The 18,565-nt window shown below is 43.9% G+C and overlaps 1 protein-coding gene across 1 annotated transcript in view; it reads left to right on the forward strand.

Annotated features, from left to right (window-relative positions):
* The first annotated feature begins 3,013 nt into the window (after window positions 1–3,013).
* SLC9A6 (solute carrier family 9 member A6) overlaps window positions 3,014–18,565 on the forward strand; it is a 35,486-nt gene continuing 19,934 nt past the window's right edge. Inside the window, exons 1-7 of the mRNA XM_043974277.1 lie at window positions 3,014–3,424; window positions 7,141–7,340; window positions 8,581–8,658; window positions 8,965–9,041; window positions 9,453–9,565; window positions 12,154–12,259; window positions 16,722–16,863. Of these exons, the coding sequence (XP_043830212.1) occupies window positions 3,097–3,424; window positions 7,141–7,340; window positions 8,581–8,658; window positions 8,965–9,041; window positions 9,453–9,565; window positions 12,154–12,259; window positions 16,722–16,863 (1,044 nt within the window). The 5' untranslated portion in view covers window positions 3,014–3,096. The remainder of the gene's footprint in view (window positions 3,425–7,140; window positions 7,341–8,580; window positions 8,659–8,964; window positions 9,042–9,452; window positions 9,566–12,153; window positions 12,260–16,721; window positions 16,864–18,565) is intronic.

Raw genomic sequence — 18,565 nt, forward strand, 5'->3', positions numbered from 1 at the left:
CTGGAATTCATTTCCTCAACCCTTACCTCAGATTTTGTGAGTCCTCTGACCCCCACCCCTTTTTCCTCCTGTTCCTTCTCCTGGCTGGGTTTCCTCTGTCCCCTGGCCATGAACTCAGGTGGAGTCTGATCCTACTTCTGGCTACACAATGGTAAATAATGACAGTGGCTGGATAAGCTGGGAGCCGTGATGGAGGAAAAGGAGATGGCATGTGCCAGGCAAGTCCAACCACCTAGCACCACTTTGACCACCTGATGGAGACAGCCCAGGACCCTGGGGCAGAGAGCCTTGCAAACAGCATTACTTTCCCAACAGCCGGCTCTATCTGCTTTCAGCCCAGCCACTATTGAAGGGAGAAACTGTTGGGGGGGCAGGGCGGGGGGGGGCAGCTCACCTTCCTCTTCATCAACAGTAATAACTGCTAAATGTCAACAACAAAAGGTATAAGAGCCCTGGGAGTAGCAGCACCATCTCCTGCCATCCCCCCATCCCACTCTAGACCACTATTCTTGCTTCCTGCCCAGCTGTCAGTAGTTATCCTGGGAAGCAACTCCTGTGGAAAAAGGCCCAGTCATCCCCATTGACTGCCACTGAAGTGCCCCACACAGGGCAGCGAAGCCAGCCTAGCCAGGCCCCCTGAGGGAGAGATAGGAGGCAGCATGTGCCAGGCAGGTCAAACCCAACATCACCTCCACCTTGACCACCATCTCCCCTCATACCCTAATAGGGACACCCTAGGACCCAGAACCCAATAGCCCCTGAATAGCAATGCTTCCTGCTCAGTGCCCTCAGCTATCATCCTGGAGGATATGTAGCCTGGCCCTTACATAACAGATACTGATACTGAAGACCCAGAAGACAATGTTCTTGCCACCAAAATCCTTGGCCCCATTAAATGTTTCAACATCAGAAACTGATATTTTTATCAGTGGAAATGACATTAGAGAAGTATTACTATTTGCATTGCTGCTGTACCCTAAGGGCCATGGGACTTTTCCATCTGACTTGCTGTTTCCCTCCATTAGACTGGGAACTCCCTGAGAGCAGGGACTGGCTTAGTTTTCTGTCTGTATCCCCAGAACTTAATCCAGTGCTTCGCACATAGTAGGCACTTGATAAATTATATAGCGCTTTAAGATTTACAAAGCTCTTTACATATATTATCCCATTTGATTGTGTTTTATAGTTGGGGAAACTGAGGCAGGCATCAGTTAGGTGACTTGCTTAAGGACCCATAGCCAGGAAGTGTCTGAGGCTGGATTTGAACTCTAGGCCTCTTGCTCTTTCCAGCCTAGCTGCTACCCAGCACCCTATGTTTAGGAGTGAAAGCTCTCTTCCCATTTGAACTTCAGGCTGTCGAGTTGACTCAGCATTCCCGGCTTCCTTCACTTCTAGAGACCTTGGGTTACATTTTGAAGGAACCTCCTTTTTGGTCTGTGCTAGGACTCTCTGTCCTGATTGTTTCCAATTAGTTCCTCTCAGCCCTTGCCTGGTGATCACAGTTGCAACTTTTTGGTTGGTTTATCTAGGCTGTGGCATCAAACTGGAGTTTGGGCTCACTCCTTTAGTCGTGGAAAGTCTTACAAGTACGTTCATTGTTGTTCAGTTGTTTCAGCTGAGGTTGACTCTTTGCAACCCTATTTGGGGTTTTCTTGGCAGAGACACTGGAGTGGTTTGCCCTTTCCTTCTCCAGCTCATTTTACAGATGAGGAAACTGAGGCAAACAGGGTGAAGTGACTCGCCTAGGGTCACACAGCTACTAAATATCTGAGTCTGGATTTGAACTCACAAAGATGAATCCTCCTGATTCCAGGGCCCACCCTCTATCCACTGCAGCCTCACCTAGCTGCCTCCACTCCTTCAGTAGAGAACACTGTATATCGTAGTAGAAAGAGGATCTGGAGGTGGAAGTGTAAGACTTTTTTTTGAATCCTGGTCCTGCCACTTACTATCGGTGTGACCTTGAGCAAATCAAAGAATCTCAGAGTTGGAAGAGACTTCTGAGGCCATCCAGTCCAACCTGGGCCTAGACGAGAATCCACTTCTCTACACCATTTATACAATATATATACAATCTTTTCTTATCCCATTTCTGCCCGAAGATCTCCCATTAGGGTCAATCCACTACCTTCCAATCAAATGAGATTTTATATATAAGGCCCTAACTCAATGTTGAAGAGGCACTGTGGGATGATGAGTAGGGCAGTGGACATGGAATCTGGAATCTGGAGTCTGGAATAAATAATTCGATTCAACCATTCATTGGCTCTGAGACACCAGACAGGTCATTTAACCTCTCCAAGTGCCTCAGTTGCTTCATCTAGAAAATGATGGTGTTGGGTTCAATGACCTCTAAGGTACCTTACAGTTGATCTGAAGATCCTCTCTTAGCTATTAAAGATCTTTTTAATATTGATTGAATGAAAGCACTAGAAAGGATCTTAGGGTTGTGGAGTTAGTGGGCATGTGTTGTAACAGTACCTTTTTCATTTACTAAGTGTGTGACCTTGAGCAAGTAACTTGCCTTCTCTAAGCCTCAGTTTCCTCCCTTGTAAAATGAAGCAGTTAGACTAGATGACCTCTAAGCTATGATCTTCCTATCTGTCCTCGTTTTAAAAAGAAGGGAATGGAGATCCAGAGATGGAAAGAGACTTGCCCAAGGTCAAATGGGTTGCTGGAGGCTGGGCCAGGAGCAGAACCGGTGTCTATTGGCCCACACTGCCTCTTTTCCATGTATGTGGGGTCTGTACGGGAAATGATATCACTGTGGCTCTAGCCGGGCTGGTACCCAAACAGTGGGCGCCCCATCTATGGAGTATAGGGCATCGTTCCAGTAGGCGAGATGCTGCCCTTCCCAGAGGCAGGGGACTGGACTACATGACCTTCCTCCCACTCTACGGGCTACAGGGGCCAATGTGGTGGCGGTCCCTTTAAGAGCTCTGGCCGCGAGGAGTGGGCGGTCGCTCGGCCAGCCTGTGCCGGGCCGATTTTGCCGAGTCTCCGCCCCTCTTCCCATGAGCCCTCGGGAGTGGCCGGGGACAACAAACGGCATCTGGTTCGGGGGGCGGATGCGGTGGCATTGGGGCTGGGGGAACCATGGCACTGAGCGCCTGGCGGAGGGTTCCCGTGCGCGGCAGCGGCAGCTTCGGCTCCCGCAGCCGGGCACGCGGGCGGCTTCTCTGGCTCCTGTTGGCGGTTGTCGCCTGTGGCTGGGCGGGTGCCCAGGACGGTGGCGGAGCCGGAGCCGTAGGGGCCATGGAGGAGGAGATCGTGTCCGAGAAGCAGGCGGAGGCGAGCCACCGGCAGGACAGCGCCAACCTGCTCATCTTCATCTTGCTCCTCACCCTCACCATCCTCACCATCTGGCTCTTCAAGCACCGACGGGCCCGTTTCCTGCACGAGACCGGCCTGGCCATGATCTACGGCAAGTGCTCCCCTTTGCCCCCGGTCCTGCCCTTTGCTCTCCCCTCCCCTCCCCTCCTTCCCTTTCCCTTGCCCGCCTCGCCTCCCGTGGGGAAGGGGACCTAGCCCTTGGCCCGGGACCGTCCCGGGACCTCGGCTTCTTGGGGACCCGGGGGAGGAGGGCTGCCCAGCCGGGGAAGGGGGGTTAGGGTGGGGTGGGGAGGCGCGCCTCTCTCGTAGCTTCTTGCAAAATTGATTCGGGGCGCCCTGCCCGTGTGGCGATCCGGGCTGGAGGAGCCCCCTTGTCCGGTTTTGGTGTTCCCCCGAAAACTGATTCGACCTCTACTCGCCTCCGCGCACCCACTCGGCTCTCTGCCCTCGCGGCGGACGAAGGGCAGCCACATCTTTTCTCTCTCCTTGCGTGCTCAAACTTAAGGCTTGGGGACCTCGGGGAAAGCGATGTGTCGATCCATGACAATTAGCCGTGTCTCTAAGACAACCTGTTGGCTACATTGTAGGATGAATTTGGTAGAACCCCGCGCCGGAGGTTCAGGTCGTCCCCAAGTCAGCTAACGAAAGAGTTAAAAGTTTTCCCAGGACGGTTGTTACTACATAGTGATCTAGACGGTTAATCTAAAACTAATTATAAACACTACACATCTGCAGTCACGAGATTATTAACCCTTTACGGGTGCTTTCTGGTCCGTCTTTTTTTTTTTCTCCCCTTTTCTTTTTTCTTTTTGGTTGACGGGTAAGGAGGGAAGTAATGGCAAATGGCCCCCTTGGGAGAAACAGATCTATCTCATCCCTAAACTGGTGCCTCTAGAGCGGTATTGCTGACTGTCTTAATCAAAGATGACTCCACCGAGTGATCACTGTGTATATGTGTCCTTTTTTATGTCTGAAGAGATCGTTGTCGACAAATAATCCCTTCTACACGGCATACAGGTGAAGATTGGTTTGTTTCTTTTTTTTCCCCTCACTTGTGGCTGTGGCAGGGAGCCCGCTAATATTTGCCCCTTTGCCTCAGACTTGCAGTCAGTTGAAGACTTTGGCTCCCAAAGAGCCACTCCATTCATGAAATGTTTACCTCTGAGTATGTATCTCAAGGAGGATAAGAAAAGGTAGTTCTCTGTGAGTTTCAGAAAAATGCACACGCCCTTAGTCATTTTCACTTGTAAGGGAATGATTTTCTTATATTGGAGCTCGTCTTAGTTTTGGGAACTTGACTAACTTTTCCATCTTTTTTCCTTTATAAAGACTCCTCAGGGCATAATCCCACCATGGGATCTGATCCGTGAATGTCAGGTCTAAAGCATTAGAAATTGTGCAGTCTGAAGATTTTTTTTAAGTGTCTGTTTACCATGCTCCCTAGCTTTTGGATAAAATTGGACGTTGCATATTTTGCATCTTTTCACTTTTAATCTTTTTATCCAAGTAAATGATCTAGCTATCTGGGTTTATACATCTTGCTATAATGTGCAACCTCTATTATCATTAACGTTTATTGGGTACCTACTGTGTGCTAGAACAGGAAATGACAAAAAACTGTAAGACAATCTGTAGTCCAGTTAACATGACAGAATAAACACATACACAAAAATATCAGGGACAGAAGGTTCTATATGCCAAATGCCAAATTCTTCCTTCCTTAGGAGAACTAGACTTTCCTAGATTAGGCTGGAAGGAATGCTATAAATGCTCAGTTGTATGTTGGAAGCATAAAATCTTTTTCTGATCGTTTTTTTAAATGTTGCATTAAGAAAAAAAAAACAGGTGGGTCATCGTTAACCTTTGCTAAATGGATAAATGGCTAAGCTCACAGAGCTAGAGAATTTCAGTTGAAAGGATTAATTATTGCATTTGCTGAGAACATAAAATTAGTAAGAAGCAAGGCAAGGACTTCTATTCCTTTCTCTGTTTTGGAAGGAGGCAGTTTTTTCTCTCCTGTTGCTTAATGTAAGAACACTAATTCAATTTTCATCGACAGGCATTACTCAAAGCTGGGGGAGAGAAAGAAGGAACAGGGCTAGCTTTTCACCCTTTTAAAGTTTAGGGGGATACAAGACAGGTAAAAAAAGAGCATCCTAATTTGTATTTCTGCATTGGAGAGGACCAGAGTGCTGGGAGGTTCAGGAAAGGCTTCTTGAGGTGCCATCTCACCTGGGTCTTAAAATATGGGGGTCAGTTTCCAGTCTGGGCTAGGGACCAAATGTGGTAGGGGGTCTCCACTGACTATCCACCCTTGACAGTTGTTTTCCTTTGATTACCCTCTAACCTCAAGATTTCTCAATATGTAAAGGGGGGATTAGTGATATTTGCCTACCTCTCTGTCTCAAAGGGTTAGTGTGAGCCTGGATGAGAGGTTGCAAAAAAAGCTTTCAGATTCCGAGTGCTGCACAGTGTAAGCTTGCTTAGGGTTTGTCTTTTAATCCAATTGAGTATCTTTCCCAGTTTTTTTCTTGTACCTCACATATCATTTTAACTATTGGCACTTTTATTCCCTTCTTGCCTTTCCTCCAACCTTTAGGGTTGAATTCAGATTTTTTTTTCTTCCCTAGTCCTAAGTCGGTTTTTCTACGTGAATCCTAGAAATACTGTTTAAGAGAGAGGGGGGGTAACCCTTTAACTCTGCTTTTCTCTTAAAAAAGTAAGGGTATTTTTGGTGAAAACTAGAGTTTCTATAAACTAATATGGTTAGTTGATTGTCCATTTTACACCCTAGAAATCTAAGCATTTGAGTATTTTGTACAACTGGCTAGCTTTCTTAAAGAATTTACCATGCTCACATTTAGCCAGAAAATGTTAAGCTAAGTTGAGTCTTAGGATCTCAGGGTGATGAGGAATGTCAATTTGCTTATAAATAGTAATAAAAAGGGTTGAAGGCAGGGGAAGGATATTTCCCCTTAAGCTTCAGACAACCTAAGGGTCACTTAGTATGATTCACTGAAGATTGTTCAGAGGGCAACAAAAAATGAGGAATTCTGCTTTTTCTGACTTGTTCTCTATGTCCTGTGAGACTATGAAGTCTAATCCAACAGCCTTAAAAGCAATGAGCAGATCAAGGGGTTGTGTGTGTGTGTGTGTGTTTTAAAAGCCTATAAAATATAATCTGCTTTGGCTGTGATTGATGCCAGCGTGAGAAGCTATCTCATCATGGGCATCCGAATCTTGATTTCTCCTTCTGCAGACTGGAACAATGAACTGAAACCAACAAGATGAAATTGAAGAGGGATAAATGTCGATTCCTACATTTTGGCTGGGAAAAACCCCCACAAAGTGCACAAGTATAGGAAGGGGGGGACCTGTCAAATGAATCATGGGTGGAGGCGGAAAACCAATTTTTAATATGATTGTGCTATGCAATGGGGAAGTCATGCAGTGGATTCTATGAAGAGATGATTTGTAAGATATTTTTTCATTAGGTAATCTTCCTGCTCTATTACTTATATGCTGCTCTAGAAATATTGGGGTTAGTGATCTGTGATATTACACTGGAGAAAATTACCCATCTGTCCATCCCCTGCTTATGAGGATGTCAGGTTCCCCGACTTAGGAATTGAGCAGTAATTTCAAACATGTTTGTATTTCAGTCGGAGTACTGACTAGAAGAAGCTCAGGCTTGGATAACATTGTTGGGGTTTTTTTATGTTGAAAACCAGTGAAGTTTTTAGGGGCTTTAAGGAACTGGTTGATGGCCACAAGGAGCTTACAGAATTCTCTCTTTTTAAATTCCAGGGCTTTTGGTGGGCTTGGTGCTCCGATACGGCGTTCATGTTCCCAGTGATGTTAATAATGTGACATTAAGCTGTCAAATGCAGACAAGTCCGGCTACCTTGTTAGTGAATGTTAGTGGAAAATTTTATGAATATACACTGAAAGGAGAGATCAGTTCACATGAACTCAATAACGTTCAAGATAATGAAATGCTTAGGAAGGTAAGCTTCTAGTCAGTATATTTTGGAATTTTTTTTTTAAATTCTAACAGCAAAGTGACACAGAAGGGAGAAAATGGGCAAATGTCTTTAACACATTAAAGACTCGATGGACTCTTGTGATGTACACAGTAAGATGTCAATTAACTATAATGCTGGGAAATTTCATTTTCTGATTAAGGCCTAACTCATTAAATTTTCTGTTTTGACCAGTGTTCCTAATATCTCTAACCTGCTTTCCTGCCTTAATATTTCTTGGATTCAATTGTTGCAGTGTTTCAAGGTGCTTAAAAATAATAACTCTTCTTGCTGAAGCACTTGACAGTTTATCAAAGAGTTTTCCTCCCAACAACCCTATGAGGGAGGTAGTCTGAGTGTTAGTCCCATTTCTCAGATGAGAAAACTGAGAAGTTAAAGGAGTAGCTTGTCCAAAGTCCCAAGGTCACAAAGCTAGTAAGTGTCCCAAACCCAGGATTTAAATCCAGTTCTCTTTTTGAAAAAACAGTCATTTCCTGATATATTTCTTTCCTCCAACATTGAACCTTCCCTTGGAACAAAGGAAAACAGTTAAGTGCAACTGACTGGCAAAGCAATCACGTCTGGAAATGTAGGCTGCATTCTACCCGGAGGAGAGGATGTGTGTTCCCTCTTTCCAGCAGTTATTTCACCACATGTACTGCCACATCAGTTCCCATGATACAGTATCGAGTATATGGCTTCTGTAGGGGACTGAGTCGAATCTCTCCTGCCACTCCCCTCTTCCCAAGCACACATATACTCCAGAAGTTGCGTAACTCTGCCTCCATTTCCCAGTCCCACCTTGGCCTCTTTCCTCTTTCCTCTAGTTTTTCTATGTCAGGGCTGTTACATTCTCCTTCCCACCCACCCCCAACCCTGTTTCCCTTGACTTCTCTGTCTTCTGTCCTTTGGTCGGCAAAATAACCAAGTATCCATAAAAGAAGAATCCACCGAGTGCTTGTCACCCATTTTCCTTTGAGCTCAGTGTCTTCTCAAGTCTTCTCTGCTGGAGACCTGCCAACATTGTACTCCTTAGTTTCTCTGTTGAATTTTATTTGTTTTAATAATGAAGTGGCAAAACAGTAAGTTGTAATAACATGCTTACCATTTCCTAGTAGAAGCTTTTAATTTATCACTGGTAATTTATAGAATGGCTTAGTGTAAGGTCTTACAAAATGTTTTCATTTCAAAGAACTCAAAACCTTTTTTTCCCCTCTTTAAACAGGTAACTTTTGATCCCGAAGTATTTTTCAACATATTACTTCCTCCAATTATATTTTATGCAGGATACAGTCTGAAACGGGTAGGTGCTTTTACACTTGAATGGTACACAGTGGATGCTTACTAAGTGCTTTTTGAATTCAATTGACTTTCCTGTGCATAGCAGATACTTGGGAATCTCTCTAATGACTGGCTCTTTCTACAACCCCTTCTCATCTCTTTCTTTTACTTCATTATCTTTCCCTGTTCAGGTCCTCACATCACTGCCTTTTTATACACATAACGCATGGTATATTAACACCTGAATCCTGAGTTTGTGTTGTCAGCCAGTTGGTACGTATCCTACAAATGTTGGTCAAATTGAGTAACCGAAGACCTTGTTTTTTAGAGACATTTCTTCCGAAACCTTGGGTCGATCCTGGCATATGCTTTTCTTGGGACAGCCATTTCTTGTTTTGTGATAGGGTAAGTGTAGCCCGAAATTATTTAACCTTGAAATCTGGATTTAAGGGTCTATCTGGATGTAATATATGCAAACATATGTTTGTGCATGCATGCATATGTGGCTCATATAGCATCACATCTCTGAACGTGTCTAGAAATGTCTACAATGCAATGCTTTAAATTATGTGGTTGCTCATTTTTCTCAAAAGACTGGACATTGCTTCCGTATCTTAGCAATAACATGCTTTTAGAGTTGAGATCACCTAGAAGATACTCAGCTAGGTTCCCCCTCACATCCCATTTTTCCACTCTTCTCTAATTGAGGAGTAGTTTGTGTGTGTGTGTGTGTGTGTGTGTGTGTGTGTGTGCGCGCGTGTGCGCGCACGCGCACATATGCGAGCATCTTGAGTTGTCAGTATTTTTACTGAACAGGTCAATTATGTATGGCTGTGTAACCCTGATGAAAGTAACAGGACAGCTTGCCGGTGACTTCTACTTCACTGACTGCTTGTTGTTTGGTGCCATCGTGTCAGCAACGGATCCAGGTATGCCTTTGAGGAGCAGCGCTTTGTGCCTCATTTCTTTTCTTTCTTTTTTTTCTTTTCTTTTTCTTTCTTTTTTTTCCAGTGTGGCCTATAGGTTTCATTTTTTTCTTGTAGGTTTTCTCAATAAAAGCAATAAAACCCATGGTCTGAGATTCTCTGTGGTTTAAACACACACATTGATTTACTTGTACTTTTTTTTTTTTTGCGGGGCAATTGGGGTTAAGTGACTTGCCCAGGGTCACACAGCTAGTAAGTGTTAAGTGTCTGAGGTCAGATTTGAACTCAGGTCCTCCTGAATCCAGGGCCAGTGCTCTATCCACTGCGCCACCTAGCTGCCCCTACTTGTACTTTATTGGCCATTAAATTGGACGCTATTTAAGACTCAGAGTATTTGTTTTATCTAGTGCCATTCGTGGTGGTATGTGTCTTTTTGCCTGAAAGTGGAAACTGGGTTAAATATGTTCCTTCAATTGGTAACATCTAAACAGTTCTTCCACATTCCTAGGAGAGTAGTCCCCTAAAATCTTTGCAATTGCAACTTCTGGCTTTTAGAGTTTCGCAGTGTCAAAGGATTTGAAATGATAGTTGCAAGTCATTTCTACCAGGTACAGTTTTAACTCTCCTGGGTACAGTTTAATTGTGTTGGGAGGCTTTTGTTTGCCTGGTAGAAAATGTTTCTCCAAGATTGGATTTATGCTTACTAAGAGGTGTTTAATACAGAGTTGCTTCCCTGGTGCCTTTTGAGCTGACCCTGCTAAACGCTCGTGTTATAGCATCAGTGTGGTGGACGGCTACATTCCAGTGAGGGATGAGGGAGGCAGGAAGCACAGAAGCCTAGACTTTGGCGCTCAGGCCAGTCACTTGCTCTGTTGCACCTTTCTGTCTCAGTTGGAAGAGGCTTGTTCCACTTTGCCTTTTGACCTTGTGAATGACATCTCTCACTATCTTAAAGCCTGAATTCGTGGTAAATCCTAAGGTTACCTCTGAAAAACTCTATGGGCTTTCTGGGAAAGAAAGAAAAATGTGTCCTTTTTCTGGTATAAGCTGACCTTGGATTAAAATCAGACAGGATCTGTCTGGAGGCCAGCAGTTGGTATCATTTAGCATTTAAAGATGGAGCTCAAATGATTTTCTCAAAGACCTCCAGGGCTTTCTTCTTAATGTGCGTATGCACAGGTGTCAATACAAAGTTATCTTAGCCCACGAGACTCCAACCTTATGGTTTCTGCAGCCAGCAGTTTGGTTCGTTGTTCTTTCCAGGAGCCAGCAAGCTGTTATGTTGCACGGCCTCCCTTCCTGTAAGAGAATTGCCCATACTCTTCAAATTCTCAGGACAGTCAGATTAGTTATTCAAGGTGATCGGTTTGGCCTTGTTTCAGCCTCCTATTTTTTTCACTTTGTTTGTAGAAGGTAGCCAGTAGGTTGGTTCAGACAAAACCCCTCTTTTCTTAAATCACCCCAATGGGGGGGGCTTCATGTTCCCTTGGACCAGACAGACATCGTCCTCAGTCTTTTCCTTGGACCATGGGGCTCAACCTGTCATGTTGCAGCAGCTTGCTTCAAGAGAGAGGAGAGCCATAGGTTACTGTTTAATATTCCGGGAGCTACTCTTGTTCTCCTCTTGCTTGGCTGTTATGATATCTGTACGTTCCAGCTGAAGTGCTTTACAAGGGAAATTGCATCTTTTCAAAATGCCGGCTTCTCCATTTTAGTTGCCTTTGGAAGAGGCACTAGCATTTTCGGACTACATTAATCTTTCATGGTAGTCTTCGTTTATGCAGCAAGTGGGCCGTGCATGACTCAGCAGTGGAGGTTATAATACATATGGCTTCAGTCTCCTCTTTTTTCTCTAGGGTTTCCATATAACTAGTTTTTTCAATGTGGGTGAGTTACTTCTTTCCTCCCTCCCTTCCTCCCCCTTGCCCCAAGGCAGCAATGAATCAGTATAGTTGACTTCTTGTTATAATAAACAGCTCACCTGTTATTCTGGTCATTATCCTTGGTGAAAGATTTTGACACTAACCCCAAACCAGCCTTGTCCTTGTTTTCCCCATTGTCCATGTAAAGCATTGTTCTTGATACTTGGGTGCCTTATAGAGAAAACAAGCTAAAAAGTAGAATACACAGTGGGGACTCTCCATCTCTCTTTCTCTATTTCTCTCTATAAACAATAGCCTACAATATAGAAGGGAGATGATTACTTGGTGTATGACAAAGTGAATAAGATCTAGATGAAAAAGAAACTGGAGAAGAGAGATTTCTGAATCTCATGCTCTTTGTGTGGTCACACTCAGTTCTTCTGAGTATTAACAAAACCCAAGTCTTTTATTTTAAGCTGCTTTCAAGATGGAAAAAGGAATTTTTGTGAGCATTCAATCAAGGGAATGGTGTTTTTGATGTAATAATATAAAAAGAAATGATGGCACACGTCTAAATTTGTTTTCAATTGGCTTAGTATTTTTTTTTAAGTAAGAAGTGAATTTCTGAGAACAAAAATCAAGTTCTTGTTATGATAAAGCAAATCAGTTTTGGCAAGTGTGTCGATAATAACCATTCTTAAAATGTAAAAAACTTCTTGTCTTTGTCAGTGACCGTTCTCGCCATATTCCACGAACTTCAAGTTGATGTTGAACTGTACGCGCTTCTCTTTGGGGAGAGTGTCCTTAACGATGCCGTTGCTATAGTGCTGTCTTCGTAAGTGTGTTGGGTTTTTGTTTCTTAAAGCTTGGATTCTGTAATGTGAAGTATTAGGGCATAGGAGCCAGAAGTCACGGGTCTAAACCATTTCTAACCTGCAGAGGTACTTTGAATAAAATACAGACACGTCGGCATCACCTAACTTGCTTCCTATTGCTATAATTTCAAGATTACAATTGCTGTGCCGATTGGTCTCTTCCCTCCCCTCATAGTAGATAGTTTAGGAATTATGTGGTCCTCCAATACACTCCGCTACTACCAAGTAAGTCCCCCAAGGTAGTCTGGACCTGTTCTTTCCATATGTGGGGGGGAGAGAATGGAGGGGACAGAAGCCCCATATCTTATTTTTCTTTTATTCCCTTTATTCCTCAAGAAATACCTTCTAGATATAACAGAAGAACTAATCGAATCAACCTAAATGCCCTTTTCGGCCTTGCTGCCAAATGGGAAATCACTCTTTGGGCATTGGTTCTTCTGTACTGGTTTCATTTCTTCCTCTTGGGTTTTGTCATTTAGGTTTTGGGTTTACTTGGCTCTAAGTTGGACCAGTAGACATCATCAGTGAGCATAGTTCTGGAAAGCCCTTTTCCCCGGTTCTTATTCTCATCACTGAATTTTTGCAGCTATTCACGGCTCATATATAGTCAATTCAGGAAATACAACATAAGACTTATTTCTTACAGAGATTTAAACAGTTTTATTCCTTTGGTGAATCTAGATGCAGAGTCAAAACTGTGCACTAATTGGAAGAAGGAGAAACGAATTAGAAGGCTTCTCGCTGTGCTGTTTTCCAAGTTGCTAAAAACAACATATTCCTCCTGACAAATGTTTAGGAAAGGACTTGCTGTGCTCAGAGAACACGGTGCTAGTTGCTGAGGGAGATTAAAAAGTTTGGCTAAGCATCCAACCTCTGCCCTCACGGTGCTTGCAATCCTATTAAGATGCCAGTTTTCTGGACCATTTGTATATCTCAGCTCACTGATGCTGACTTGAAAGAGGTGAAGAGAACACAGGAGAGCTGACTTCTTGGTTGTCCCTGCTCTCCAAACAGTCTGCCTTTCTCATTGGCCTTAGGGCTTGAGAGTCTGGCGGGGCAGGGAACAAAAACAGAAGCACTTCGGTTCTGCCTCAGATGTGCTTTCTGCTCTTTTCTTTTCCTATTTAAAGTCAGAAGTTAGATTTTATAAAGTTGAATTTCAAAGATCCACTGCAAAGCTTTGGGGTTTGACGTAGAAGTGTAAACATTTGCAAAGAATATTTTTTAAAAAATTCACTTGTTGAGGGCAGCTAGGTGGCATAGTGGATAAAGCACCGGCTCTGGATTCAGGAGGACCTGAGTTCAAATCCGGCCTCAGACACTTGACACTTACTAGCTGTGTGACCCTGGCCAAGTCACTTAACCCTCATTGCCCCGCAAAAAAAAAATTTCACTTGTCATTATTGGCTGGGTGTATTTTGAAGATGACGTCTTTGAGGAATCCCAGCTATAATAATAGCTTAAATTTCTTTAGTGCTCTCAGGTTGAGAAGGTGCTTCCCTTACCTATCCCACCCTCACCCCCTCCCCCATTCCCACTCCCTCTCCCCCACTCTTCCCAATCTCCCCCTCCCCCTGGAGGTAGTGCCAGTGTTCTCCCCATTTTATAGATGAGCAGATTCTGTGACCACTTGACCATTGAGAGTTAGAAAGTCAGGACTCCGTGAGCTAGTGCTCTTTGCCTCACACCCCACTGCTTTTCAAGAGGCTGCATGATTGTCTTAACCCAGTTGGGTAAATGAATTCCCGGCTCAAAGCAGGAAAGAAACAGATCGTGTCAGGGTTTCATTGGCCCCAGGGGATTACCAGCTAGAGTGCTTGCTAATGCCTTTAGCAGCACCCTTCACTTGCTTTTTGGATGGTTATAAAAATCCCCAAGTCTGGGATGGCTAGGAGCAAAACGGTTTGTGCCAGGTAGTAGTTTCAATGGATTTGCCCCATCTATCACCAGCATCCCCTGCATGGGAGGAACGGGCGGAAAGGGAGGAAGGGGAGCAGGCCTTAGGCCTGATTTTTCCAAGTAAGAAAAGGTAAGGGAAGCCATTTAAAAAGACTTTGTTTCAGGTGGCTCAAATTATGCCCCTGTGAGATAAGGTGCTGCTTGCCGGTGAAAACCTGAGCTCAAACTTCAGTCTGGAGGCCAGCTTTTGTAATGAAAGTAAGCCCTCCATTTGCTTTTTTTGTGTGTGTGTGAGGCAATTGGGGTTAAGTGACTTGCCCAGGGTCACACAGCTAGTAAGTGTTAAGTGTCTGAAGCCGGATTTGAACTCAGGTCCTCCTGACTCCAGGGCCGGTGCTCTATCCACTGCGCCACCTAGCTGCCCCCTCCATTTGCTTTTTTTTTTTTAATGGTTTTTTAATTTTATTTTTGAGGCAATTGGGGTTAAGTGACTTGCCCAGGGTCACACAGCTAGTTAAGTGTCAAGTGTCTGAAGTTGGATTTGAACTCAGGTCCTCCTGAATCCAGGGCCAGTACTCTACCACTGCGCCACCTAGCTGCCCCCTCCATTTGCTTTTTTTTTTTAATGTTTTTTTAATTTTATTTTTGAGGCAATTGGGGTTAAGTGACTTGCCCAGGGTCACACAGCTAGTTAAGTGTCAAGTGTCTGAAGTTGGATTTGAACTCAGGTCCTCCTGAATCCAGGGCCAGTACTCTACCACTGCGCCACCTAGCTGCCCCCTCCATTTGCTTTTTTTTTTTAATGTTTTTTTAATTTTATTTTTGAGGCAATTGGGGTTAAGTGACTTGCCCAGGGTCACACAGCTAGTTAAGTGTCAAGTGTCTGAAGTTGGATTTGAACTCAGGTCCTTCTGAATCCAGGGCCGGTGCTCTATCCACTGCGCCACCTAGCTGCCCCGCCTCCATTTGCTTTTAACTCATGATTAATCTTCATTTTCCAGTGACATTTTGTTTTGGGTTCCTTGGAAATGAGTATATAGATGATCAGGATGATTCATTCTGATCACCTCTACTTTGACAAGGAGAAAGCTGGGCAAGAGCAACGTTTTCAGCCCAATTCTAGGTGTTTTATTGGAGCCATTACTCTGAAAATAGCCCTTGGGAAAGGAAGCAGGCCTTTCTTATCTTTAGCCAGTTGTTGTTTTGAGTGTGTCCTCTTTGTAGCGGAGTGACCCACACCATTTTAAAAAAAAGAACTCCTCATATATTCATTCATTAAAGGTCATTATGTAGTTATTTCAGCAATCCAGTGTCTCAGCATCAAAGACTATGATATTTCTTTGAAATGTGGCACCCCTATGTTTACATTTTTAGTTTTGAGTCCCGGTATGGAATTTAATGTCCACTGCCATTTGCCTCGATTTTTGTATATTTTGGTTGGTCTTAAGCACATTTTATTGACTTAAACTGGTGCATATAAAGAGAGTCTTGTCTGTGTGATATACCAAGTGTGTTTTTACACTTGTAATCAAAAGCATATTGCAGTAAGCAGAGGGAGGACAAACAGAACATGTGTTTTGTCCGTTTGGAAGGTTCCCTGCCCCGCCCCCCCACCTACTTTTCACTGCTGCACCTTCTTTGATACCCTGATCTGACAAGGATTTTTTTTTTACACCTCTAGTAACTAATTAAATTAATTCAAACCTGATTTAGGAATAGAGAGCATTGTCACTGGGGATACAGTTTGCTTTTCAAATCTGTGTCTATTTCAAAAGGTGAGTTCTGCCAAAGTCCTCTTAGGCCCAGATTTGGGTTAGAAAGTTGAGGTAGGGAAGGCTTCGTGTTAAATGTGGGGCTTGACTATTTCAGAGTGACTTGGGTAGTTAATATTCCAGTGGGGTGAAGAAAAATGGATTCGCTGGAGATGCTGACAAGTGGATTGTTATAACCGCTTGAGCTCAGTGAGCAGTCTCCCCGGGTCCTCCTCTCTACAAAATGTTCATTCCCCTGTGTAGCTCTGGGGGTGGTTCTTACGGTTGAAAAGTACTTCAGGCAAACCAGGTTTGCATCTTGAGCAGTGTTGATGTGTTGATGCCTCTGCTCAGAATAAGTGGGCCCAGTTTGCATTATCTTGGTCACATTAGTATGGAGGGTTGTGAAGCACTCAGATGCTAAGAGCGCTCAAACAGAACTTTCTTCCTGCTCTGTGTTCACATAGCTGACTCTAGAGGCTGGAAGGAGAGAGAGCTAAAGGCTTAATCCAGTTTTCATCCATAGTAGGACGGCATTTTTTTTAATCCCTAACTGAAATTAACATTGAAGCCCAAAGCTGAGGTTTTCTCGTATGCACATAGAAGTTTGGGCTGGTAGTTTCTGCCCTTATTTCAGTCAGTCAAAGTGAAATAGCCTCCTTTCTCCAACTCTGGTCAGCCCCAGTCCAGAACATTCGTTTTCACCTAAGAGTTGCAGAGTCTCTTTCTTCGCTTCTTAAGAAATAAGTGAGGTCTCTCTCCCCTCTTTCAGTTCCATTGTGGCATACCAGCCAGCTGGAGACAATAGCCACACGTTTGACGTGACAGCCATGTTTAAGTCTATCGGAATCTTCCTGGGGATATTCAGTGGTTCCTTCGCCATGGGAGCTGCCACGGGAGTGGTTACAGCCTTGATATCCTTCTATTGCCCTCTTGGGAAAGCATTTCCGTGTCCAGAGCTCATTCTCTGGGCTTTGAGATGGAGGTACCTTGGGGGATTGTCTTATGACTGCTGAATCTTAGCAGTTGCTTTTTTTTTTCTTTCAAAAGACCAGATAACAACTTTGACCAGTGTGTACCAGAGAAAAAGGTTTTATCGTTTTTATACTGTATAAGTGGGACTAGCAGAAGATGAGCTTAGTACATTTTCTGTCCCCACTCCTTTTTCTAAGGTTACACAACAAACTGATGTGAATATATATTCGATCACGATATTTTCTGTCTTAAAATGCTTGTTGGTTTTTTCCCACCAGAGTGGGATGTAACTCTTTGGCACTTTGGTTAATTAAAAAAGCAGGAAATGTCAGGCTGTGGTGTCCGACAGGCCACATATGGGGCTTGGGTAAGAAGAAGTCTGAATGGTTTCATCTTCTCCTAGGATGTTAGACTGAGGGGGTAGGGAGAGAGAATATGCAGTTATTTTTTAAATTTAAATTTTTTTTTTTTGGTGAGGCCCAGGGTCACACAGCTAGTTAAGTGTCTGAGGCCAGATTTGAACTCAGGTCCTCCTGACTCCAGGGCTGGTGCTCTATCCACTGTGCCACCTAGCTGCCCCTGGGAATATGCATTTATTAAGTAAGTGCCTACTATGTGCCAAGCACTGCATGCTAAGCACTTTACAAACATTCTCTCATTTGATCCTCACAACCCTTGGAGGTTAGTACTGTCATTATCCCCATTTTACAAATAAGGAAATTGAGGCAGAGGTTAAATGGCTTGCCCAGGGTCACACAGTTGGGAAGTATCTGAGGCTGGATTTGAACTCAGGTCTTCCTGACTCTAGGCCCAGTGCTCTGATCTTAGAGATAATAGCATCCAATCCTTTCATTTCACACATGGGACTGAGACCCAGGGAAAGGGACTTGCCCAAGTTCATGTAGCAAGTAATTAGTGTAGCTGGGATCTCAGTTCTGTTAATAATTTATACCTTTTGCTTAAGATTTCTCCCTTAACAAAGGCAAGGATCTCCAAATGTACTTTAGTTTGCTTTTGTGGGGGACATGGTACTCTTTGTCTCTTGGAAGGTCAATAAACAGAACCATTTGAGCCACTTCACTGTATGAGTAATCAGCCAGAAGCAATCATTTTGGAGGCAAGTCATTTCATCTGGTCCTCGGTTTCCCCCTGTGTACAATGCTTTGACTACTTCACCCGGTGGTTGTAGGATAAATTGAGCTGTGCAAATGCTTTGGAAAATCAAAAAGGCTAATACAGATGGGCAGTTTTCCCTTGGAGGCCATCTTGACACGCACACATGTAGGAGAGAGCTCAGTAGTTTCTTCTGATCTCACCTCTATATTCTGAGTTGGAAGAGAAACTAGAAGCCTAAAAAAGCACTTTGATCGACTAGAAAGAGTGTTGTGACCCTCTCAGTGAGCTTAGGGGCTTCCTCACTCTGTGCTTGCCCCTGGGCTTCCCAACCTTTGGTGGCCTGGACCCCTTGCACAACTTGCTGGAGAAGCCTTTGGACCTTCTCTCAAAACCCTGTTTTTAAAAATGACCAAGGAAGCCAATTATATTGAAATACAGCGATTGAAAGAGGTTTTTAAAAAGTTTACAGGCTCCCAGGTTGAGAAGCCTTGATTCAGACCCAGATGCAACATTTTTCTCTGTTCT

This window comes from Dromiciops gliroides, chromosome X (assembly GCF_019393635.1).
Source record: "Dromiciops gliroides isolate mDroGli1 chromosome X, mDroGli1.pri, whole genome shotgun sequence".
Lineage (NCBI taxonomy): Eukaryota > Metazoa > Chordata > Mammalia > Microbiotheria > Microbiotheriidae > Dromiciops > Dromiciops gliroides.